Source organism: Phoxinus phoxinus (assembly GCF_949152265.1).
Source record: "Phoxinus phoxinus genome assembly, chromosome: 22".
Lineage (NCBI taxonomy): Eukaryota > Metazoa > Chordata > Actinopteri > Cypriniformes > Leuciscidae > Phoxinus > Phoxinus phoxinus.
Genome location: NC_136897.1, coordinates 26262107 through 26288534, shown reverse-complemented (window position 1 = coordinate 26288534; position 26428 = coordinate 26262107). Strand labels below are relative to the sequence as shown.

The window sequence follows — 26428 nt, the reverse complement described above, 5'->3', positions numbered from 1 at the left end:
CATCCTTATTTATTTTAATGATACAGTAAGTGTTGTCAGTGCTGTTAAATGTGTCTTTGCACAGTCAAACCACGAGCACCGGAATAACTCAGCGAGAGGGTTTCTGCTGGTCAAAGGTCAGTGTCTGAAGTGAGATGTGTGAGGCCAGTGTCGGGAAATGTGGGTGCGTGAGTTAAGGTGAAAACACAATTACATTGGCATTCTTTGGAAAGAGCTTTTACAATAATAAGGACAATAATTTAGTCAGGCAGTTGACCTGTAGTTTTGCACCACACACACACACACACACACACACACACACACACACACACACACACACACACACACACACACACACACACACACACACACACACACACACACACACACACACACACACACACACACACACACACACACACACACACACACACACACACAAACAATATAAAAAAAGGTAGAAAATATATTTTGAATATTGTATGGAAAAAATATGGGGTCCATGTCTGGTAGCCTATCCATATTCTTCAAAATATCGTCTATTGTGTTTAATAGAAGAAAGAAACTCATACACGTTTGTAACACCTTGAGGGTGAGTAAATAATGACATGACTGTGTCTGTAAATGCTCGAGCTCTTCAAAGCGGAACTGATTCTGATTGGCTGTCATTGTTTATATCGGTCATCCACTGGACAAATCGTTCTAAAATTGATTCTTCCAACGATATAGTTTCTCTTATCGTCATAGTCTATGAGTGAACTCTGCTATTCTTTTATATTTAGATTTTTTTTTATTTTTTTTAGATCTGCATCTTTATTGTTATAGTTTTAGTTATCGTCTTTGTGAACGGGCCTTAAAGACTTGTTTATATATCTATGTGCAATATAAATGTATTTAAAAATATATTTTCCATGGGAAAATTGCAAAATTATTTATACATCATTGAAGAATTTGTCCTGCTTATTTATTAGGCTAGTAAAGCAGGACAAATACTTCAATGATGTATAAATAATTTTGCATTAATTGCAGCGATCTTCTTCTATCTTCTTAAATACAATATTATTTTTATCACCCTGGAACAGGCTTCATGAGATTATTGTCATTATGTAAAATCGTAATGCACTTTTGCCAAGTTGCACTGAGGTCTATAACAATTTATATGACAATTTACAATTGCATATAAAAACAATCAACTAAATTATTTGCTTTGAAATCTTTTTTTTTTTTTTTTGTGATTGACTTCAAACTTTCTTTAATTTAAATAACTGAATACTATGTTGAACTCATTGTATAATAACATATTTGTGTTTTGTGTCGACCTACAAATACACGCCAGCAGAGTGCGAGCAATCACCCTGATATTATCATATGCCTGTGATGAGGAAGCCGGAGCTGTACCATCACAGCAGCGGGAGGGATTCTCCCTTTATCCGTGTAAAAATGTCCTATATACTTCACGAATCCAACCTAGATGATAAACACAAAATAAAAGCATGTAAGTTTCTTAATTTCCTTACAGCACGAATAAAAGTCCAGAGAGAGATGTATTAGCCTGTCGTCTATTTGTGTGTCTCCCCCTGTGTGGAGTTGGTTCGGTCCGTTGCTGTGCGCCTCTGGAGCGAGTTTAGAGCTTTGGGATTGTGAAGAGCTGCGCGTGCGGTCGGTCGCTTCAGCTTTGAAGGATCTGACGTGACGAAAATGTCTAATTAAAACAACGAGCCGTTCTTCTAATTATGTGACAGTCGGTTGTTTCTAGTGTATAACGCGTCAGGACCGTCTGGGGTAAGTGAATGAACTGATAATGTCAGTTTTTTTCATAGGATTGAATACATGGAAAACCTGTTTACACATCCTGCTAGCTGGCTAATTATTTAGCAGCCGGCTTTGATAAACAACAAGAAGAAAAAATGGAAAAAGAGAGGAGAAATTGTTTAAAAGCTGTTTTTTTTAAACAAAACAGTGATGCTCATAACTTTTGTGAAATTGCCATGATGTACAGTACAGGAGCTTTCTGATTTATATACCGCCGATTTGAATGGACTTGATAACATCCCAATTATCTTCAGTCTGTGTGACATTATGTATGACTCGAGGTGTTTCATTACCATTTGGGGATTTATTTTGATCATTTCAGTTGTTTATATATTACATTCTTTACATTTATTTGAAAAGGTCTTATTGAAATAGTGTTTGGTGACTTGAGTGACAGTTTGTATAAATGTACCTGTTTTATAATTCAATGTTTTTAATTAGCCAGTAGCGAGGGAATGTCATTTTGAAAAGTTTTAGAGTTTTAAATGCAATTTTTTTTCAATAATTAGATTTGTTCTTTAAATGCACTTGACAAGATTATGGAATCCCAAACCTGCAAAAATAATGAATGTGTAATGTAATAATAGGAAAATAAAAAGTTAAATAAAATATATATAGTAAAATAAAGTTAACAAATACAGAATATAATAAAGGAAAAAAAATACAAGACTAAGTCAAGTCATTTATTGCTTTATTTTAATTTTATTCAGTTTGTTCTTTTATTATTATTATTATTACATTTCTGCAGGTTTGTGCCTCCATTCAAGATTCCTTTGTATCCTGGTAAAGTGAATAGTGACTGAGTGACAGTCTGCAAAAAGAAAGAAAGAAAGAACTTTTAGAAATGAATGTCTTTAATTAGCCTGGGAATATCGTTTCCGATTCTTAAGTGAAAATGTAATTATATTTTTAATGGGCTTGATAAGGTCCTATTGAATCCTGCAGAATGAGGGCAGTAAATAATCAGATTTTCAGGCGAGTCTCTTTTAATTAAGGAATATCAACATTTTCTGGTCTGCTTTCAGTCAGTAGAAGATTTATCTTGCATTCGCTCATCAATGCATGATAATTTAGCGTCTGAAGCATTTATACCTGGTCATCCGAGAGTCTAATGTTAAATTTAGTGTACCTGTTGCAGAATCCTTTTAAATGTCTTGCTTATTCTCTTCTTTTCCTTTCCTTTCTAGAACATTTAATCTAATTCAGTAGAGGAACATTTTCAAGACTCATTTAGGAAGCCCATCTGGTTTATAGACTCAGGGTTTGTGCGTCCTGCTACCTGCACAGTGCATGACCGACCCCTCCATAGATTCAAATGGCTTGCTGTCTGAAGGACGAGCTCTTGTGTTCCATTTGTCTGAGCATTTATCAAGACCCAGTCAGTTTCGGCTGCGAGCACTACTTCTGTCGGAAGTGCATCACTGAGCACTGGAGCAGACAGGAGCGTCACAGCACACGAGACTGCCCGGAGTGCAGGAGGACCTTCACGGATCCCCTTTTGTCCCCGAGCCTCAAGCTCTCCAACATCGTGGAGAGGTACGCCGCTTTCCCCCTGGACGCCATCCTCAACGCCCAGAGGAACTCGTACCCATGCAAGGACCATGAAAAGGTCAAGCTCTTCTGCTTGAGTGACAAGAGCTTGGTGTGCTTCTTCTGTGATGAGCCCGCCTTACACGAACAGCACCAAGTCACCACCGTCGACGAGGCCTATGAGGAAATACAGGTCTGTTTTATTTGGGTTTTTCTTTTTACGAGCCCTTATTCTCCTCTAGCAGCGCTTTTCCACTACACTGTACCAGCTCGCCTCGACTCGACTCGCCTTTGTTTGGTTTTCCACTGTGTAAAAGTTGTACCTGTACCTACTTCCAGATACTTTTTTCCGTATCACCTCCGGCGAGGTTCTGAGCGAGCTGAGGCGATACTAAAATGTGACGTGAAAACACGGCAGACTGCTGATTGGTCAGAGAGAGTCATCATTGTACGCTCCAGACGGAGTATCCTGAATAACCCCGCCATTTTTAAATAGTTTGGCCAGAGATTGCGTGATATACTTATTACTAATATTATGTAAAACAGCATACACTCGATTTCTCCATTGTCCTGTGTGTGTGTTGGTAGAAGATTATGTCACGGCAGTTTACTGCGGCGTCGCTATGACGACCAGGTACCATTGTGGAGGTACTATCTCAATTGAAAACGGAGCGAAAAGCGAGTCGAGTTGAGCTGGTACTGGTAATGGAAAAACGCCATAGGTCATATATGTGACTCTGGACCACAAAACCAGTCTTATGGGTACATTTTTTTAAATTGAGATGTATACAACAACAGAAAGCTGAATAAATAAGCTTTCCATTGATGTATTTGTTAGGATAGGACAATATTTGGCAGAGATACAACTATTTGAAAATCGGGAATCTTTTAATATCCTAATGATTTTTGGCATAAAAAAGAAAAGAAAAAAAGTTTTGTTGGCGATTGCCACAAATATACCAGTGCTACTTATGACTGGTTTTGTGGTCCAGTGACATATTATGTCACCATGAAAGCTCTTATTGTTTCCATTGGCGTATTATGAGGAACGACGCGAGGCCGGTGGCGTGATTACTGATGAGCGGCACCTGTGAGACGGCGGTCTCGTAGGCTATCTCTCAGGATTTTCTTAGCAATGCTAAAACGCACATCAACCGATCACTTGTTTAGCGCTCATGTAAACACTACATTCAGATTCACCGATCGGCATGAATTCAGTTAGATTGAAACAAAAGGTGTGCATGTAAACAATGAATGGCGACTGCAGAAAGCATAAGCCGAATCCCGGACATTTTGGACGATCTCGACGGCAAAAAGAGGATGGTAACCCCTACTACTCAGCTTTCTCCACAGAACAAGAGCCTGTTAGCTTAGCTTCCAAAAAAAAGATGGCTGACACTATTTGTACATTCTCTGAGTGAGATCCTCACGAAAAAATTACCATTTTTGCATCTTTGGAGGATTTTTTTCCAGACAAAAAATACATAAATCTCTCGTCTCAGGGGGACATGAGGGAGGGAAGCATGATAATTCGAAAATACTACAGGTTTCTACTGATACAAAGCTTAATGCTTAATGCTGAAGTATCCCTTTAAGAGTGTCGTAGCTCTTCAGTAGGTCAGTGAGTAAGTCTTTTGTCCATGAGTCTCATAAACATGTTCTAAACCTCGAGATTCCAGCGGTATAAACATTGTTTGCTTTTTCTGTTCAGTTCTGTAGATGTTCAGAGCATATTTAGTTTCTCCATCTCTGTTTTGAGATGCCAATGAAAATTAGTGCAGAAATATGTTATTGCCATTTGAATAGAAGCCAGTAATATCTGTTTGTTTAATCCAAACAGCTGTTCTGGTGAGATATTAATGAGGCACGTCCCATTTATTTACTTTACGGCCTTGGAAATGCTTTTGAAAATGTACTTTTCCTCCTCACTGTACCACTGTAGTAATGATTCAGTTTTAGTTTTAGGTCGTTTGAGGTTTCTTGCCTCGAATGCTTATCATATGACTTATTTGGTTGAGGCAGGCCTCTTTGTTAGGTTCTCTTTATTCACCATACTTCCTGGTCTTTACAACCGAACATCGCCTACAGTACATGTATATTGTAAACCCTGTTCTCAAAAGTACCATGCCTTAAAAGACAGCAAAGAGTAGGTCAACTCACATTATAAACCTTTCCTATATTTTTTAGTGAGTTTTTTTTCTCTCTGAAGCTTATTAGCATTATATTTGTTCAAAGATGTCAGTTTTTGTTATTCATGTGCTTTGTTGTACTGTGCCGATGTACATGTTGAGCTGGACAAGTTCATTACATTTCATTTCATTGCACAAGCATCGTGAGCTGTGCCCCTCATTAAGGAGATCTACTCAATGCATTACTTTTTTCTACTTGAGAATATTTTTTGGTCATTTTAGTCTGTATGATGAATTATTAGCCTGAATTTAAGTTTATTGACTGGCTGTTAATATTTGTCGGTGAAGATGCATATTTGCTTTTTGTTGTATTGAGTGATTTTTTTTTTTTACATTTCAATCTTTCAAATGTTTATTTTTTTTTGCACGATTAGAATTACAATTAGATATTTACATTTATCTATAACATTTATATGGTCTGGTCCTAATTCACATTACTGTGAGCCTCTACGTTTTTTCTTTGTTAATACATGGAATAATGCATGGTTACTTGCAATAGTAAGGATTGCAATAAGTTAGTTATTGCATGGCTGTTGCCTGACATAAATAGACCGGCTCTTTATCTTAACTGACTCTGTAGTTTGACATATTGGTCATTCAGCACCTACTCCTATTGTCTGATAACACGCATCAGAGGTGGCTAAAAGTGACTCTTGCATTTAGTGCAACTTGGCCTTATCTGAATAGGATTGTTTATTTGTCTGGAAGTGAGAAAGTACTTGAGAAACGTGTAGAAAACAGCAGTTACACGGATGTCATTAAGACAAGTGAAGTGTTTGAGTGAATTGTTTTTTACACGAGCATAGAAAAACTTTGTTGAGATGACATTATAAATAACATGGTGTATTTTATTCGTGCCGAAATCACTTTTGCACGTTTTACCTTCTTTAAGTCTATGTGCTTTTTTGCATCTTTTGAATCATAATAGCATAATATTTGGTCAAATTGACACTTCGCTAAGCCACGCCCGAAAACCGCCACTGGCCAATCGTGGCTTAGCAACCGTAACTAGACGCAGGAGGTCTGGCAAGCTTTCGAGCGAGGGAAACATGCTGAAGAGTTGTGTGTATGGATTGTGCAAATCTGATACCCGGTATCCTAAAAGTTTTGGACGGTGGGGTTGAATTTTTTCCCTTCCCGAAACCTAAAAGCCGAGGGGAGAAATGCCGGGCGTGGATCAAGCAGTGTGGGACGCCCCATTCACAACTAAATGTCCACAGGATTAACAAAAACACATATTGCTTGGAAATAATGACGATTCTTTGTTTATAATGCATATATCTGAACGTAAAATAAGACGATTAAAGGCAAGACGGAGGCTCACTGACATACTTTAAAATATATTTCAGCATTTTGTTAAAGGTATAGCGGAGGATCTTTCCTAATTTTAAAAAAGACCCGCCCTCTCCATTTAAAAAAAAATAGTGCACGCCAGCATGTGAACGGCCTTACGTAAACATATCACCAGAATGATTGCCACTTAGGTGGACCAATAGTATAGGCTACCCACCCGGAAAAAGAAAATCCTCCGCTATACCTTTAATCGACGGCCTACTACCCCTGACCCAATCCGATCGCGGCTCTCCAAGTGTTAGTGTTATTCAAAACAATAAGCTGTTTGATTTATAATTATTAGATTTTCACATTTCACTTTCCCTGCTGTGCATGAACAGCTGTTCCTCAATTTGTGTGTTTCCCATTTGAATGGTCAGCGTGTGTGGTGGCTGCTGCTTGCGCTGGGACTATAGGCTTTAGCTTAAATTTTTATGAAATTATTCTCTAATCGGTTGCATATTATGTCGGGGATATATCCCTTGAATGCATAGTGCAGTCCTTTTTGTCTTGCTCTCTCAGATATTTCACCTGTTTGCCAAAAAATACTAATTATCTCCTTGGGAATGTCTGACACCGGTGTATACACACTGTAATAGACGTGCCAGGCACGAAAGCTTGTCAGGCGTAGCAACAGTAACTAAGGAGGGCGGGGCTTAGCGAAGGGTCAATTGGACCTCTACATCAGAGTCCTTTAACTCTGCAGTCAGCGCTATAGAAGGGTGAAACACTTCTTAACTGCTGTTGGGGAATTAATAGGAGCAACATGCTGCAGTTGTCAGACAATTAGCAGCGGTCTCTTTAGAGACGCTCTCGAGGGACAGACTTTATTCCGTTCCATGTCTTTTGGGACAAATACAAGAATCATCTTCTCTTCAGCCCTTTAAAACGGCTTAGAGATACACACTGAACAATACATACGTCCTGAACAATGAGAAACTGCACACTGGCTAATGCTAATACTTTATACACATGTTTTTCAGCAGTTTACTTTTTTAACACAACAAAGAGAAAATTGCTGGGGAATTCCTGGGCAGCTCTTGGGTGCAAACGAAACTGTTTATCCTCAACAAAGCCCTTTGGCTGAATGAGGTAATGTGTTGGATGATGGGGATTCATAAGATGTGGCAGTACATGTGAACCAATAAAGGCCTTGTAAGGTTTATTTAGTTTGTAGTTGTAAAGCTTATTTCTTTCAGAAACAGCATTTTATTTGATAACATTTGCTTTGTGCTAAATTATGCATGTTGATTTAATGTACTCATAAGCAGTGGTCAATAGTGTTTGATAGACATTGACTAGTAGTGTTGATTGTGCAAGTTAGTCATTGGTTTGGGAAATTGATGGAATTTGGTATATTTTACAGAAATAATTCACACTATACTAACAATATATCAGATTACACAAAAAAGTAAACATCACTTTTTTTTTTAAATCTGGCCTTGTATGTTTTTGGACTTATTTTTCTTTAATTTTTTTCAATACGCTCTTTTTTCCTTTTGCTCTTATGAGCTTCTGTGAAAATATAATGCCTTTTAAGCTCATGTATCTTTGTTGTTGTTTATAGTCTGCTGTTTCCGGCTTCCAGATGTCTCTGGTTTTATACAACACTAATTTTAGTGAACTAGTGAAGTAGTAGATTTCCGGTTTAAAGAAAATCATACACGGGCGGCCGGCACAGCTCTGAACCTCAATCAACAAATGACTGACTAAGTCGGCGATTCATCTCTCTACTTATACTGAGCCTGTGAGAATATAGAAAGCTTATTGTACTGAAACAGACTCAAGGGGTCATTTTTTATTTGAAGTGCCACTGTTCAGTGCTTTTATTAGATTGAATAAATAGCCGACTGTCTGCATATGTCCGCACTGGGAGGACAGGAACTTTTGATGATAATGTAGTCTCTTTTAGAGCACAATATTGCCATTGGCTGATTACTTTGGCTAATTACATCATTATTACATTGTATGACGATATGTATAGATATTTTCTTGTTCTCATCCCCTTGTTCCTGTAGTTGTGTCTCTTTAACGCTGTCTCTTTTCTCATACTTCATCAGTCGCCCTCTCTCTCATAGCCTTGGCCTATCTTTTGCACAGTTTTGTTGTTGTTGCTCTTACTCATGCCCCATCTCTCCTGTTGTAATGACACCTTTCGAGTTCAGACACCTCTGTTTCAGCCAGAGATTGAGTAGAGGCTGCTGGGAAGGGAACAACAAATTCTGTGCGGGTGTTCCTGTTCCATCAGCTCGCCAGACCCGTGCCAGATAAGGAAGCCGTCTGTGTATGAATGGGTGAATGTGAGGCAATATGTAAAGCGCTTTGGTGGCCATTGGGTCTGTGAAAGCGCTATATAAATGCAGTCTATTTACCATTTAACCGTTATCTAGGCGGTATGACCATGCAGGTTTCTCGTTTTATGTCATTCAATTTTTACACAATGCTGCTTCTCATTGGACATTAACTTTGTTTTTCCACTGGAATAATTGGAATTGGAATGATATTGAACGTAGTAAAGGTCTGACTTGACTTCTGCAGATTAATTTCGGCGTTGATAGTGTTGACACAGAAATGCAAAAATCAGAATCTGAGGACATGAACTGCTTCGGTTAGAACATCACGGGTTGCCGTCTCGTAATTACGGTTACGACATGGCGTGAACGCAGCATGAACTCATTGTTTTGGTACAGGAGGAGGAACTGTAAAAGCCTGCTGTAGTTTGTTTACGGCGCCCCGTGACTGTGTGTCTTCAACTCTTCATCGCCTCATGCAACGCGCTGATGATGTGTGATTGATGATCAGATCGAATGCAATGAGTGGAAGAACATTTCTTGTTCCTGAGACTTCCACAAAATATATGTACTTTTTTTTCATATTTAGACCACTTTTGTTATTCATTGCTATCAGGATGTGAAGAGAGTTTCAACCATTATAACAAAAAGTGGTTATGAAAAAAATTGCCTACCCTATCTTTAATGCATTGTTAATGTTAGTTAATAAAACTAAAATATATAGTTAATGTTGAAATTAATGCTTTCAAGTTTCATCTGGGTTCGATTGAGTTCGGTTTGTTTGGATGATGTGAATGTTGTTTTCTGAACTTGGGTGCGCACCCACGAACCGTGATTGAATACACAATGATTGAAACATTTGTTCATGAGTCAGCCTGCACGGGTCACACTTCATGACACTGCCTGCTACAAACAAGCTCCTTTGCAATAGTTAGGTTCTGCAAAAGTTGTCTAATTATTATCTTTTTCAGATAATCTATCTTAACTTCACTTAAGTACCCGAGTCTGCATAAAAAGAGTGGGCTGGGGTACGGTTCATGTGAACTCTAGTACGGTTCACTCCACTGCTGATATAAAAACTGAAGTCGGTACTGAAATTAAAAAAATGTGACGCTTTGAGCGATGTTGAGCGTAATCATAAACACCTCTGATTGGCCATTGTGTTCAGGAGCTCATCGGATATGTCTGTGATTGGCTACAATGATCAACGCACGGGAGTGTTTGAGAGCACACGGAAGTGTTTGAAAGTGTTTTGAAAGCAAAAGCAGGCGTCTATCAGCGCCAGTGGATCGATCCGCTGATAGACGCCTGCTTTCAAACGCTCCCGTGTGTATCTGTGTAATCGCTCGCTGAAGAGCGTTATTGATGTATATTTACAACATGTTTTTGAAGAGCTGATCATTGTAGCCAATCACAGACATATTTGATGAGCACGTGACAATGGCCGGCCATTCCGAGGTGTTAACGATTCCGCTCAACGGCGCTCAAAGCGTCACATTTTTTAAATTTCAGTACCGACTTGGTACCGAAGTCGGTACTTTTGACGGAACAATCATTGCTGATCAGGAAACATGTTCCACTTCCACTATAGCAGTTAATTTATTTTACGCAATTTAGTATGACTGCGTTCATATCAGCAGTGGAGTGAACCGTACCAGAGTTCACATGAACCGTACCCCAGACCACCCTTTTTATGCAGACTCGGGTACTTAAGTGAAGTTAAGATAGATTAACTGAAAAAGATAATAATTAGACATCTTTTGCAAAACATAACTATTGCAAATGAGCTTGTTTGTAGCAGGCAGTGTCATGAAGTGTGACCCGTGCAGGCGGACTCATGAACAAATGTTTCAATCATTGTTGTGTATACTCAATAAAAAAGTAGTACTAACATAAATATTAATGGCATCATTAAATAACTGGAACGGCTACGTTAAATTGTTTATGATCCCCATCCTTGTTCTCCTCTCATTTGTAGTCCATGCAGTCTCAACAGACTTATTAATGCTGCTTACGTGATGTTGTTGTGCCAGTGAGCTTTTCACAAAGTGCGTAATCAAGGATTCTGTTGCAGGCAGGTCTAATTGGAGCGGTTTTTCCAGCTGCCCGGCAAGCTCGTGTCGAGCGATAAACATATGTCGGCTCTCTCGGCTGGGCCACACAACGCTGTGAGATTTGGATTTTGCCTGTCGCAGTATATGCTTGCCGCTGAATGTTTGTGTAATCTACTTAACTTCGCATGTCTCGCCCCTTTGACCTATCAGACAGCGCAACAGCATCTGTTGATGGACGTTTACTTTGCTCATGCCACTCTTCTCCGTCCTTTCGGTTTCCTCCCAGGTGATAATGTTACGTTCCTAATGCACTTGAGCATCGACCAGCCCAGCGGCATGTAGCCGTGCCGTGCACCCTCTTCAACATGCTCTGTGTGTTTTAATGTAGAGGATAGGAATGGATTTGTTTAGAGCTCTAGTGTTTGCTTCCGGGGAAAGTGGGATTTCACTGCAAACTAATGCACTCTTAGCCCTGAGGGACAAGGCTTTTCTTAATGTCCTTGATGCGGGCCGTCAACAATCGCCAGCACTTGCGTGCTCTCGTCTGTTTTTGTGCAGTTTCCCTGTAAACCGATTATTAAACAGGAGTTTTGACCTTTGCAAATGTTTCGATTTAATCTGTGGTGTATTTCTTACACTACTGCCTCAAAGTTTGGGGTTGGTAAAAACAGTAATATTGTGAAATATTATTAAAATTTTCAGTATCATTAATCCAGTCTTCACTCTTCAGTGTCACATGATTCTTCAGAAATTATCCTGATATGCAGATTTTCTGCTCAAGAAACATTTCTTATCAATGGTGAAAGCAGTTTTGCTGCTTACATTTTGTTGTTGTTGTGTACTGTAAAAATATTTTTTTCATGATTCTCTGATGAATTTAAAGTTCAAAATAACAGGATTTAATTGGTAGTAGAGACATTTGTAGCATTATTAATGTCTTTACTGTCACTTTTGATCAATAATGTCAATGTGTCCCCGTACACTGATTTGGTGAATTCAAAACTAAGTATCAAGGTAACTGGTTCTAAATTGCATAAATACTTCAGTGCAAAATAATAGTTATTTTTGCTGTAAAGTCTTCTAAATGATCCGCTTGAGGTGAGGCTATAGTGGATTAAATTCTGTAGAGGCACTTTGCTCTGTACAAAACATTGCTTTGCGGATGGTAATGCCGTGTTTCCTGCACCGCTATAATGAAAACAGTATTCTGTAGGAAACACTGTTGTTATGTCACATATCCATGTCTCTTCCTGTTATCCTCATGCAGACATCATGCAGATATATATATATATATATATATATATATATATATATATATATATATATACGGTAGCTGGTCTAATTCATAACATGAATTGAAAAAATTGAGATAATTAACCACACAGTGTTTGAATTCCCATGCACAAATCTGCAGGTTTCCACAATAAGACAATTTTTTTGTGTTTTTAAATATTTTGTGAAATTTTATGATGCTTGCCACTACCAAGAGTATTAGTTAATACACTCTGCTTCAAAAATAGATAAATAAAATTTAAGTAAATATTTTTAATCTGAATGGTCATATGTGGCCCTAAAGAATAGCTTTTTGAATGCTTCATTTTCTTTTTTCTGCAACGGAGGATCTAGTCTTTAATTTGGATCTAAGCTTTGAAGATGTGTGGGTTGAAAATGTTGTAAGGGAGCTGACTGCCTCACAGAAATGGCTTTTACTTGTTGCTGAGGCCCTAATAAGTGAACCCTAGAGTTGGGGGTGGGTTAATTTGAGATGCCTATGGCAGGTCTGTTTGTTCTTTGTCTTCTATAACCCCAAGGTCCTTTTCACTTGATACAATGTGTGTTTTGTAGGTGTGTGCGTGGTGCTAGCAAGCGAATGAATCTAAAAGGAGTAATAGTGAGTCATCTTATGGAGATCAGCTTGAAACATCAGCTTGAGGCAGTTTGGGTAGAGTTTTGTTTGTGATCAAAACGATATGCTGTCAACATGCACTAAATTCAGGAATTTCTGATAATCTGGACAATTTCTACATGCCTGTACAAAAAAAGAGGCCAAAACTCACATCGTTGTCATACCTAAGTTGAGTGCTGGAAGGGCTAGATCATATATTGAACATTCACCATCATGTATGTTCACCATTTTGTTGTCAATATATAGCCTATAGTCTGTTGGTCAATAGTAAGGTTCGTTATAAGTAGATTTTAAATATAATTTCTTGTTCATTTGGTGAAAATCAGTATGAAAAACATGACTACTTGCATTAGGCTAAACATTTTGTGTTAGTTTGACAGCAATGGCTGTTCATTTGAAGTTATATTTGAATGACACTTAAATATCGAGATGTTTAACGTTATTCACCAAACGGCTGAAAAATATACTGTAAAAAAACTAATTCTAGCTATATCACCCATCTTTAAGATCTTTTTTGTTTGTTTTTCGTCCCTTGCTGTCTTACAGTTTTAAGATAACCTGTGATCAACTTCAATACCTTGGCTCTTTTTCTCTTTGAACTGTTTCATCACAATTTTCTCTCTCCTTCACTCGCATCTCACGACTTCCTTTTGAGAAATACCAGCTGTTTTTTAGTTGGTAAGATACTTTTTTTTTTTTTTTAGAGGTTTCTGAGATGGTTACCAAGTGATTTATTTCCCCTCAGGTATGCTAACAAATGAAAAGGCAGCGGGTGGTCGGTGAGGATTTGTCACGTTCACAGTCTTCACACAGAATCACAGCCATAGCGAACGGCAGAACGGTCATGTTGCATTAGACACATTACAGGCTTTACATGTTTGTCGGACGGCTAATACACAGTGACAAAGCATACAGCGTAACATTCTCTCATGCTGACTGCTTTGCATGACGACAGTAGGAGAGATTGTGACCTGATGCAACCTTGAACGGAGAACAAGCTGGGGTTAGTTACATCTTTGCCTGTATTATTGGATATAAACACAATGGGCCTCTATTGAAGTAAAACTAACCTAAAAAAAAATAACATTCTGATAATTCCTCAATCCTCATATCATTCCAAACCCATAATATAGGAATGATGTGACATAACTTTTAGCTAATATTTGACTTTTACCATTGAATTTACTGTGGTATAATAAAATGATTGGATATTGATACATTTGACTACTAATGTGTTTTATGAATAATATCAGTTTCTTTTAGAAACACATTTTTAAAGATAGTCCCATACTACAGTAGCTTTACCTTCTTTCTGCATTGCACCATCTTAAATGACTGCATATTTGTGTGCTAATTAGATTTATAAATGATTGAATGTTTTAAACTCAAGTGGATGCTTTTATTTGAGCTTCACGTTCACTGTAACCGTCACATGGTTTAGCAGCTCAGGAAATGTCTTTGTTTGCAGTGGAATTGGATTGGTTTGGAGATTCACTTCCTGAACGAAGCGGATTTGTATGTCATCTGAGAGAGGAAGTGAAAGTGGTCTACTAAACCTCTAAACCTTTTGAAGTCTTTAAACACGTTCTTATGCTGATCCTCAGATATGGGATTGGTTCATGAGGACGGGTGCTTACAAAAAACTATTACAACCCGCCACTAGTTCAGCCGAGATAAGACCACACTTTTCCCATATTCATCTTTTTGTAGGTTTATCAGAATTATTGTTATCTCTTAATGTAAAAAGATTTCATGGGACATTAACGGCACACGATCTGCCAGCATAAGAAATGTACTGTCTTTGCACAATAGTGAATGAGCATTTTAGCTGCTAATTAAACTAATGCCCTTTAACTAGAATACAGCCTGACGCTTGTGCAGTTTGTTCCTTACATTTATTATTATTATTTATTTTTTAAATGGCCAGGTCGGCCCTGTAGTTCAGGTTTTTACTTTCCGTGTAAAATGTTTTATCTTTTCGAACCACATTTTAACATTAAACCTATCCTTAAAAGGTGTTTTTTAATTTAATATTTATCCTCTTCATTTTCTCTTTCTTAAGTTTGTAGGTGTTTAATTAGCTATAATGGCTGTAAATTATATACTTACTTCATAAACACTTATTTTTATTGTGTATGGTTATGTATCCGCTTTTGTGTCATTATATTTATCCTTATTGATCTCTGTTATTAGTGTCTATGCCAAGTTTTCTTCATGCATGTAATGTTTTTCCTGCACATCGAGCTTTGGCTGTTGGTTAAGACAGACAAGCGCAGGCTAAACCCAAACTCTCCTAAACCCGAATCTGTAGAGCTCCTCACCCCTGATTGGGTTTGAGAATTAGCAGAGCTTACTGACCATTGTTCTGAGGCCAGCGCTAGACTAGGATGTAATCTCCTCTAATTCCTGCCCGTGATTAGCTCCAAAGGACTCAATTAGATGGCCTGGTGATGGACGTTCATTAGCACGGTACATCAGAGCATCTCTGTGCAGACATATGTTTGCTACACATCTTTACCACGACCCTGCCTGGCAGATGGGTACTGGAATGAAGCGATGTGTGTTGCCCTCAGTAAAGGACCTTTTACTTCGCTGTTTGGGTTGGGTGAAGTGTTCCTGCCACAGGGAAATCATGCCAGACCGCCTGCGGCGAGCTACAGGCTCTGTGCGTTTCATCTGCGCCCCAGCTGCCCCCTTCATCGCTCCACACTGTGCTTTGGCATCCATTTGGTCCATGAGGAGCCTGAGCCTATTTTCAACTTCAGATTGAGGTGATCTGTTCAATAGCTGAAAGTCCACCGCTGAGACTCTAGAGAAATGTCCCACCATTCAATAAGCATGACCTCTTAGTAGGAAGAAAAGGGTTGCGCTTTTTGCAAATGTTTACAGCATTTGAGAACCTATTTAACAAGCTGATATTGTCAAACGCTAATCTGAGATCTAATTTCTTCATGCTCTTGTTCTTGGGTCAGATTCATGATAGAAGTTCAGTAGAAAGCAATTAGTGAGAAATTCTCAAATATACTCTTAAGCCCACATATTGATAGCGGCTCCCAGATGCCTGCAAATTATATACCGTACAATATCCCCCATACCCGTGGTGTTAGCGCAATTCTCGTGTTGACGCAAGTTCCCTACTGGGAAATGGAATCACAGCTAAAACATTTCAAAGGCTGTTTTGATTTCAACACAGCGTGATGTTAATCCGTGATGCATGACGTTAATAACTGTCCTTAAGGGTGAAGGATGTCATTTTGTTTGGTGCCGCTACTGGAGAAATTACATGGTTCACCTTGAAGAGCCAATTTAGGGTTTTTCTTCATTCTCCAGCCTTATGGAGCTGTTAGTGACCGTTGCAAGGCTCATTGGACACATTAGACTCTTTCAGCAGCTCAGTAAACGGAAGCTGCTCGTCCATTTTGATGTTTGTTTGAGTGTGTGTTCAACCGCCTTTGACATCCACTGCCTGAAGCCATTTATTGTCAAACAGTTGTCGCTTTGTCCGCTGTAGGACCAGAGTGAGATGACTCTGCTGGGAGCTGGAAGAGGACACTTGGAAACGGAGGCCATTTAAGATTGTTGAATCAAGATTGGGTTTATATGTTAATTAGTTTGGTTCGACTTGTGGCCATGTATTAATGCTTTCTAAATGCGAAAAGTTAGATTAAGATGGTCAAAGTGGTTGTCGAGTCGTGCAATAGTAAGGTTCTTGAAGTAAAAATCCCACACACTTTCTCCTAAACTGATTTTTTATTTTTTATCTTTTTTATTTTTCATCATCAACTGTTGTGTTGACAACAATGGGCAAAATGTTCTCTTATTAATTTAGGCTACATGTTTCAGAAATGAGTCACCAATGTACTACTATCCTTAAGAATATTGACGGTACTAAGTCAGTGTGTTTTCAAATTTATTAAAAAAATAAATCATTTGCTAGCCAATTCCTGGAAGTACACTAGCCAGTCCTGAAGAGAAATCCTCCAATCAGAGAAGCTGCTGTTACCATGGAAATGACTGCAGTGACTGATCCAATCCCATGAAGCATTGCAAATTGCAAAATAGTCAGTGTCTTTACACAATCAAACAACACATTTGAATATTATGCAATAAACTTAAAATATATATATAATTTCCCACTAATAATCAATGACTGTAAATCAGTTTTTTTTTTTTAATTGTAACATTTCATGCGATTACATCATTTGCAATACTTGATGGCATGCTTAGTTTATATGGGATGCTTAGTTCATTGCCTCATTAATGACATACAATGACTTATACCATTTGTGTTTTATTTCGTATATTTATATATATACACAGTATATATAATAGCATTGCTGCCTTTTAAATAAGCAACAAGCCGAGTATCAGAGGTTTTATTTAATCCTAAGAAGCTTTTTTTAAGATGACATGGTTATATATTGGGCTTTGCCATAATCTCCCCAGTAAAAGATATTTTTAGTTTCAGTTTCATGCAGGCTTGTGTTGCTTTAAAACAAATTCTATTTTCACAGTTACTGGAGAGACAATTGGGGTGAAAAAAAAGCCTAATGTATTTTGGCTAAAGTACCATCAGTCTGAGCCAAAATGAATAAACCAGAGGGCTCTTCTTTTCTAAGGTAATGCTACTAAACAGTCTTGTGGACAGTTGACATCCTCCTCAGCCAGTGTTTTCCAACTCACTACATCTCATCAGGCGACCTCCCTTTCTCTATACGTCAGTTCATGCCACCAGTGAAGAAAGCCTCTCCCTGTCCCTGTGGAGTGCTGGGATACATCTGTTGAAGAGAGGGCATGTTTGAGCAAACTACTCTAGATGATCTAATATAGATGGTATCTAATGTAGATGGCTTGAATACTGTCTGTGTAGTTTGACAGTACACCATGCAAGGCGACATGTGGGTTGTTCCAAACCTCTCTTGCTTTTGAATGAAGTGCCTAAGTGATGTGTCAGTTCTGCCTAATTTTCTGTTTTATTCCTTGTTCCCTGCACAGCAAGTTCAAACCGCTTGGAGCTGTGTCTTTTTCTCGCTCTTAAAGGCCTTCGTGGCTTCAACAAGTCCTTTTGGCAGCTTTCAGCAGAAGCAGCAGGCAATACACGCAGTGCCTGCCAAAACCCGGGATTCTGCCTAATGTGGCAAATCAACAAGACTCCCGTCATACCCACCATAGTCAGGACTTTTTTACTGATGGATAAATGCAGGTGGGGTGGCTTTTTTTTTGTAATGGTATATATCACGATATATATATATATATATATATACCGGTAGTTATTTTTTGGCAGGAAATTCAACCTCAAAATGTTTTATATATTGCATAGTATTTTAGTGACTTGATGATATTTCTTAAATGTTTGAATAGTTTTAATATCGTGATTAATCGAATCCAAAATAAAAGTTTGTGTTTACATAATATATGTGTGTGTATTGTGTATAATTATTTTGTATATAAATACACACACATGCATGTATATATTTAAAGGGGTCATGACATGGTTTTTTTTATTTTATTATTATGTTCCCTTAGGTGCAATTATAGTATTACTATAGTTTTTTTTACAAAAAACTTTTAAAATGTAGTGATTTATGACCTTTTCCCACCCTGTTTCTCACCCTCTGATTCAAACAGTCTGTTTTGGGGGTGTTTCCCCTTTAAGAGTTCAGTGTTAACGCCCACTGTTATGATTGGCTAACGTCAGTGCCTATGCATCAATTATTAACGCCCCCAGCCAGAAGGTTTGCGGATTCGGCGCAACTGTTTAATAGTGGGTGATGCATGCTAAGCGATGGCTCTTGCAATGATAAAACCTTATTATGTTTGAGCCGGAATCAGAGGAAAATGAACCATCACCACAACAACGAAGACTGGATCAGCCCGTGTCCACATGGAAAGTGAAACTATTTTGAATTAATAAAAAAAAATTAACCCGAGACACTTGAAAACGGATTATTGTTGCATAATTATCCTATAGCTTCATTTGCTAACAGTTTAACATTATTTAACTAATTCCAATGAAATGATAGGGTGTACCACGGACAAAAATGCATGCACAGACAGGCCATCTTTGAAGATGCAGCATTGATAAAGGCAACATTTTTAATTTTCTATCACATGTAGGCCTACTAGAAAGGCGACATATTTTCAAGATTCTCTTATACAAATGTGTTTATATTAGCCATGGTAAAAAGTAAGTTTGCGTCGTCGTTATTGAGCCCAGAGAATAGTCGGCACGGACTTATCTTTGAGCAACAGTTTTCTGGCAAAGCCAAGCATCATATTGGGATTTTTTCCTCAAAACAGTCATCCTTAAATGTACAGAACACTGCCGTGACTGGGACGTCCGCAAAAAATAAAGTGCATCCATTTTTCCCTGACGACTGAATCTTTCAGCGTATTTAAAAAGTAGTTTAAAGTTTTAAATACATTACTTACAGTTTGCGTCGTCAATGCTGAGCCCAGAATAGTCGGCACGGACTTATCTTTGAGCAACAGTTTTCTGGCCAAGTTTAAAACAGTCATCCTTCAAATGTATAGAACAAACGCTTAAACTAACACTGCTGTGACTGAGACGTCCGCAAAAAATGAAGTGCATCCATTTTTCCCTGCCGTCTGGATCTTTCGCAGCGTATTCAAAGATGTTGTTTGTCCAGAGCCAGGAACAGCACATCTGCGGCATCGTACTTTCCCTGTACACAGACCCACTCGCTGTCCGTCGACTGAACACTTGTGAGGCGCGCGGCGCGCGGGCGCGACAACGATACGAAATGAGCGTAGTTGCCTTGCGCTTTAAGCGTAGCTGTCTTGTCCCTGGAGGCGGTCTTATGCAAACGCTGGTACGTCACTTCGTACCGTGACGTCACTTCTTACCATGGATCCAGAACGAGCTGTATTTAGAGCTTGATTAAATAAATGATTCGTTTATAATGGGGAGGAAGTCTTAAGCTATGAAACTTGCAGGACGTTTTAATGGTACAAAGACCTCTTATATACCAAAAGATCAAGGCAAATTTGGTTTCTCATGTCATGACCCCTTTAAGAAAAATGTGTTATTTATATGTAAAATAGTTATATTTATATATAATAGAAATTATATAATAATATATACGCAGTATATAAATGCAAATATTTCTCAAATATATACATGCATGTGTGTGTATTTATATATACAAAATAATTATACACACACATATATTATGTAGACACAAACTTTTATCGCGATTAATCGTTTACAGCCCTAATAAAATTTATAAATATATTATTTAATAAAACATACATTTTACATTTATTCTACTTTAAAAATTATTTATTATACACTGGGCATCTACTATTTACATTATTAATAATTATTTCATTTATTTTTTAATTACAATCTAAATCTTTTATTTTATGAAATGTATTTATACTGATTAAAAATGATATACATATTTCAATTATTAATACTTTTAAAAAAATGACATCTTTAATTAAATTAAATTTACACATCGGCATCTACGTATTATTACTACAATTACAATACAATACAATTTTTATAATTACATTGTATACAATAAATATATTACATTTTATTTATTTATAGTTTTTAAAAATGTTTATTTATTTATTAAACATTGTCCATCTAACAGTTTTGTGCAAATTTAAAATATTCGGCAGAAAACTACTCCGCAAGCTACTGAAAGAGTCCATCGGTGGATGTTTGCAGGGTAGACTATAATGTTCACAAAGCGATTTAAAAAATGTGTCAAGTCTTAAATCCAGGAATCAGTCCTGCAAGGGCAAATCTCTGAAGAGACACCTTTCTTGATACTGGAATGCCATTGCATATCCATTTTGTCATGGTCCAGACGCAGGGATGCACACACCGTGTTTAAACTCAATGTCCTGTAGAAGAGGAGGTCGCTGCATTCATCATTCACACGACTTGTCCTATATTCTAACCTCTGGAGGAAACTCTGCTCGATACAACCCACTTCCCTCATTTGCATTTACCTCGCTTCATATTTTGCTGAAGCCGGTTTCCTCAACACTGTTCATTCTCAACTATCATGACAGGATTTTTTTTTTTTTTTTAAAGCCTAGGGTTTACTCGATTCTGAGTCACTTGTTTACCCGCAAGGGAAATTTATGAGGTAGATCTAAAACCGCTTTCGGTGAGGCAGCCTCCATCGAGGTGACAGTGACAGCTTGCCGATTGCTTCTGCACTGCCTGACTTCCTTTACGATTGCGCTTTAGTCCCAATTCAACTGATTTATTCAAATTATTGTGCATTGCAAACAATTCCTGCACTGTTTTTGTGAGTCAAAGCAATAATTCATACCACTTTTGCTGCCAACTTTTCCTGGTGGCCACTTCTTTGATCCACACAGCTGACATCCATCAAACCTGCAGCCATTCATTTTCCTCAATGCACTGGACTGAATGGGAGGGCTGGATCAGCAGGAAAAAGGTCAGATTTGTCAGTTGTAAGCTTTTGTTATCAGCATCTAACGTGTTGCACAAACCTTCTCAGGCTGGAAGTCATGACAGTGATAGACACCAACCGTACTGTCAACGGTTTGTACAATTGCTGCTTGGTGGTAAACAAAGTTTGCCTTTGTGCTTCACTGTATTTGTAGGTGCTTTTGCATTGACGTTATAACACAAAAGCATTTGGGGCAAGTCTTTTCATGGCAGCACCAGGTGCAACCACACAACCTATACTTGCAATTGGAGGATTCAACACTGTTTTGAGAAACCAGTTGAATGTATGCAAATCACGCAGACACATTAATTTTTTTCCAGACCCGAGTTCTCGCCCTATTTGCTGTATGAAAGCTACATCCACTATAAACGATCTGCATCTCAGCTGCATTGTCATGCTGCTGGAAGCTGTGTCGGTGTGCTGTGGCAAAGATGACGTGCTTAGACTGCAGGGTACAGGCCCTCCCTCCTCTCACACAGCCTGTAGTCTCTGCTGAGACCGGGAGAAATCAGTCAGAAGCATTCGTGGCACAGTTTGAGCATTTTCATATGTAGAAAAGAGGATGAAAAGCTGTGAGATCTCTTTGGCTTTACTCAGCAGCCCGATTTATGCACAGACATACTGCTTTTTATTTTTTTCATATCTTTTTTTATTTAGGTTGTGTTTAATGAATATTATACATGGGTACTCATATCCGCTGAACCATTTTATTCCCCAGATGAGCACAGCGGGGATGATCTTTCCTGAGATCTCACCATTACCACAGTAATGGACAGCATAGAGGGCAAGTGCAGCTGAATCACCCGCTACTTGCATAATAAACACAAACTAAGTTTTCAAAATTATACAGTGTGATACTGTAGTTTTACTAACAGCAGAATAATTTAATGAAGCGCCTCCTCACGTATCTCAGTTATGAGTCAGAGTCCTCTCAAATGCATCCGTGAGAATATTATGGGTCCTTTTCACAGACCAAATTCCACATTTATTAACAATATACATCTATCAACGTTTTTTTTTTTACATGCATATTTAAATTTTTTGAAGAAAAATTTGTAAGACAAAAAAAAAAAAAAAAAACGGAACTATACGGTTATCCGGACCACACGTTTGTCTTTTAGTCCTGTATAGTCCGAATAGTCATCCCTGATTGGTCTTAACCCCAGTGACGGGTAGGTTTAGGGGCGGGTTTAGGGGTAGGCCATCGTATGATTGGTCTTAACCCCAGTGACGGGTAGGTTTAGGGGCGGGGTTAGGGGTAGGCCATCGTATGATTGGTCTTAACCCCAGTGACGGGTAGGTTTAGGGGCGGGGTTAGGGGTAGGCCATCGTATGATTGGTCTTAACCCCAGTGACGGGTAGGTTTAGGGGCGGGGTTAGGGGTAGGCCATGGTGTGGTCCTGATAACAGTATAGTACCAAAAAAAGTTAACGAGGGTTTCTAACACAAAGGCTGAGGGAGCAACAGTAAAAATTCTGCATCTTTTTTTTTGTTCTGACCACTGCAATCGAGCTCTCGATTCTTATTTTTCCACGTTTGGTAAGAGATAGAAACACTATTATGGATTTCATCTTTAGCTATTGGATCAGATGTGAACACATAAACTATAAATGTTTTCAATTCACCACTGTAGAAGTTTGCTCAACTGTGACGACTTCTTCTGAGAACCCTGGAAATGTGAATAACGTCCATTATATAACAAGTTGTTCTAACTCTCTCTACTGTATATTTTGTTTGAATAGACTCTATTTGGATAGATCATGATCTAAATATTGTCTTTGACTTTTGAGCTCATTGGTTTGGATCTTTTCACACCTGGCGTTTGTTAGGAACCTGGTGTGTTTTCTCCCTTAGTTCGTTCGATTAGGCATATATGAACATGGCAATTGCGCTCCACACAAAAACAATCGCTCCAAGATCGCCTGAACAAGGTGATCTTGGCCCGATTTAAAACAAAACAATGGAGTGGTTCGGTTCCCTGTTTCGGAACAAAGCAAACTGTCTACTGGTCTGAAAACGTCCTTAAAGCCAATTGTAAATTTGGTGTGAATGTATTGGATGCAATGAGTAAATACTAAACAGTAGCTTTCCTATAGACTTAATGAAATTTAATAAATGAAGAAACACTTAATCATTTACTGATAAACAATAGAATATCTGGGACACTAATGCTGCCGAATCGAGCAGAAATCACACCACATGTTACGTTTGGTTACGTTACAATGCAAGCCAAGGATACTCTAGCACCACATCTATTGTGTAAGAACACCCTTTTTAGTAGTAGAAGATTTCATGGTGAAATGTTTTTTAAATAATTCAGATATCTTGAGTTGACATCAGAAACAACTTGTAGTGATGTCTAGCAAACAGACATGTTTTGTCCTTGCAAGTTATTCATGGCGATGGCCAAATGACTCACATGTGGCCACTACGCTTATGATTCATGTTTGTTATATGTGGTCGAGTTGGTTTGATTGGACCCTGTTAAAGAAGGAGTGCAGATGACACATTTGCTGTCCTCTTCAGATGTGATTTACACACGAGTCATAAAGAGGGATGACAGAACCAGCCTTGTGCACCCAGGCTGTTTATTACTTCGGATCCTGCTGCCTTGCAGAATTATGACACCAGCGTGAACAAGGTTAGGCCAAAGTGTCCTTGATTGTGTTCCCTTCGGGCCCATGAGTACTGTGTAGTTGGATTATTTGACCAACTATTTCCTCATGGCATCAAATTGCTATGTGAGTGAGTGGTTCTGCATTTTGTGTCATCTGAGTGTTTTTCAGGAATGAAAAGATGTTCAACATCTGATGATTCTGTGCAAGTTTCTTGGTTTTCACTCAAGGTTCGTCAATAATGACTTCAAACTACTTGGAATGCATTTGTTCTCAGGGTTTGAAGGGATGCGTGAAGTATCTTGAGCACGGCACATTTCATTATTCATGCACCCTTGATTATCTCCTTCACTCTCATCAGTGCCAGCAGTTAGGACGTATCTTTAGCTCATAGGCAGGTGGTGGTTTAATGAACCTTTGAGGAAGTTTATAGAACGTACAATGTAGCTGAATGGAGCTCAACAGTAGGGTTTCTGAAGCAAAAACGCAATTCAAAATCTCTTTACGAAAGTTTCTTAGTAATAACAGCTGAACTTAAGAAGATAGATGTTATATACTTCCACAAAAGTCTCTGTATTAGTTTGTTTGCCAATTTTCCTGTCAAAGAGTTTGCTGTCGTAGTTAGAATGGAAATCAAAAGCTTTGCAATTAGGGAGTTTTTGAAGGGTAGCGTGGACTGGCTAGATAACATTATCTGATTTAGGGAAAGAGTAGTTCATTCATTCTTTCTTAAAGGGACAGAACATCAAAAAAATCATACAATGAAAGTGGATATGGACCAACTACAGCCATGGTTAGTGGTCACCATTCACTTTCATTACATGGTAAATGGCACCGTGAAAATATCCTGTTTTTGTTCCAAGTCATAAAGGTGGATATGTAATGAGGATAAGTAAAGGATTTGGAGATTTAAGTCAAGTCATCTTCATTTATATAGCGCTTTTAACAATGTAGATTGTTTCAAAGCTGCTTTACAGAGATAAACGTATAATTTAAGGTAACACATTGTTTTGGCTTTATAGCGGTTCTTGAATAAAGTTATTTTCCAGCTAAAGTTAGTTTTGATTGATTCACTTCCGTCGAAAGGATAATTTGTTATTAAATTAGAGACCGCTAAGACGACACCGTTCTCTCTAAACAGACTTTAAACGTGAACCTGTGATAAACGCTGATGGCGCTCACATGCCCATCAAGAATTAATTCTATAGTTATGTGTGTTTGAATATATGTGCGCATGTTTGTAATTCCTTACAAACCAAGCCTAGACAAATTGTCCTGCCTATAAATTTGTCACATAGTTTTATTTTATCACTACGGGGTATATACGCAAATTTTCCACAATGTCTGTCAATCTGTAGAGTGGTAAAGACTATTTACATAGTCTTGTTCTGATTTTCAAATATATTTGGCTTTCTCTCATATATAATTAATTCAGAGTTTTTGGATTGGTGTCTTTCTGAAATGCATGTGAAGGAAATGAAAAATTATGACATAGTCACACTTCCATTTTCTTTTGAATATGTAGCCTAGCTCAAATGCAAAGATGAGTCAAGCCAGAGTGAAATAAGTTTTAGTCTTGCAATCGGCCTTCACTGAACCTCTTCCCCCTGCTGTGTGGATTCCTGGGGAAATGTCATGTCAGACTTCCTCTCGCCCGCTCAGATTGATATAAACGTGGGCCGCCTCTGACCTCCAGTGCTCTGTGCTCTCCATGCAGCTAAAACCAGCACACTCAGTCCTTTGTTCAGACATTTTGAGTGTGTGCTAACTTGATTTGCTGCAAAAATGGTTCGTTTGCAGGCTCTGTGCCCAAACATTACAGAGACACCTTTTTTTAAAGAAGTTGTTAGTTGAATACACTTTTTAAAGGTGGAGGTAAATGGCACATAAAAAAAAAGAAGGTATATAATGATCCAACAACCATTGCGTTTTGCTCCTGAAATGCACCGGCTGGTTTTGTTGCTTTAACTTGATTCATTAAAGACGGCTCTCATCTCTCAGGTATGCATACTGAAAGCAGGCGGTTTGGATGCTGGGAAGGGCATTTAGATGCTTGTAGAGCACAGACAGCATTTCCCTGAAGTAATGAGCTTTATAAAGAAAGTAATTGTATTCTCTGCTCCTCGTCCTGGATATAATAGAGAGCTATTTCAATGTTCACATGTATAGCTGAAAATATATTTTACAAAAGTGTATTTTACAAACATATTCACTTTTTAAATGTTAGTGAACTGGGTCGTCAAAATATAGTGTGAGAAATG

At 38.3% G+C, this 26428-nt stretch overlaps 1 protein-coding gene across 2 annotated transcripts in view; it reads left to right on the top strand.

The window, feature by feature from the left end:
- The first annotated feature begins 1613 nt into the window (after positions 1-1613).
- The window catches only part of trim62.1 (tripartite motif containing 62, tandem duplicate 1), a 41989-nt gene continuing 17174 nt past the window's right edge, over positions 1614-26428 (top strand). For both annotated transcript variants that reach the window (XM_079598599.1, XM_079598598.1), the window contains exons 1-2: positions 1614-1761; positions 2979-3514. In XM_079598599.1, the coding sequence (XP_079454725.1) occupies positions 3107-3514 (408 nt within the window). In that variant the 5' untranslated portion in view covers positions 1614-1761; positions 2979-3106. The remainder of the gene's footprint in view (positions 1762-2978; positions 3515-26428) is intronic.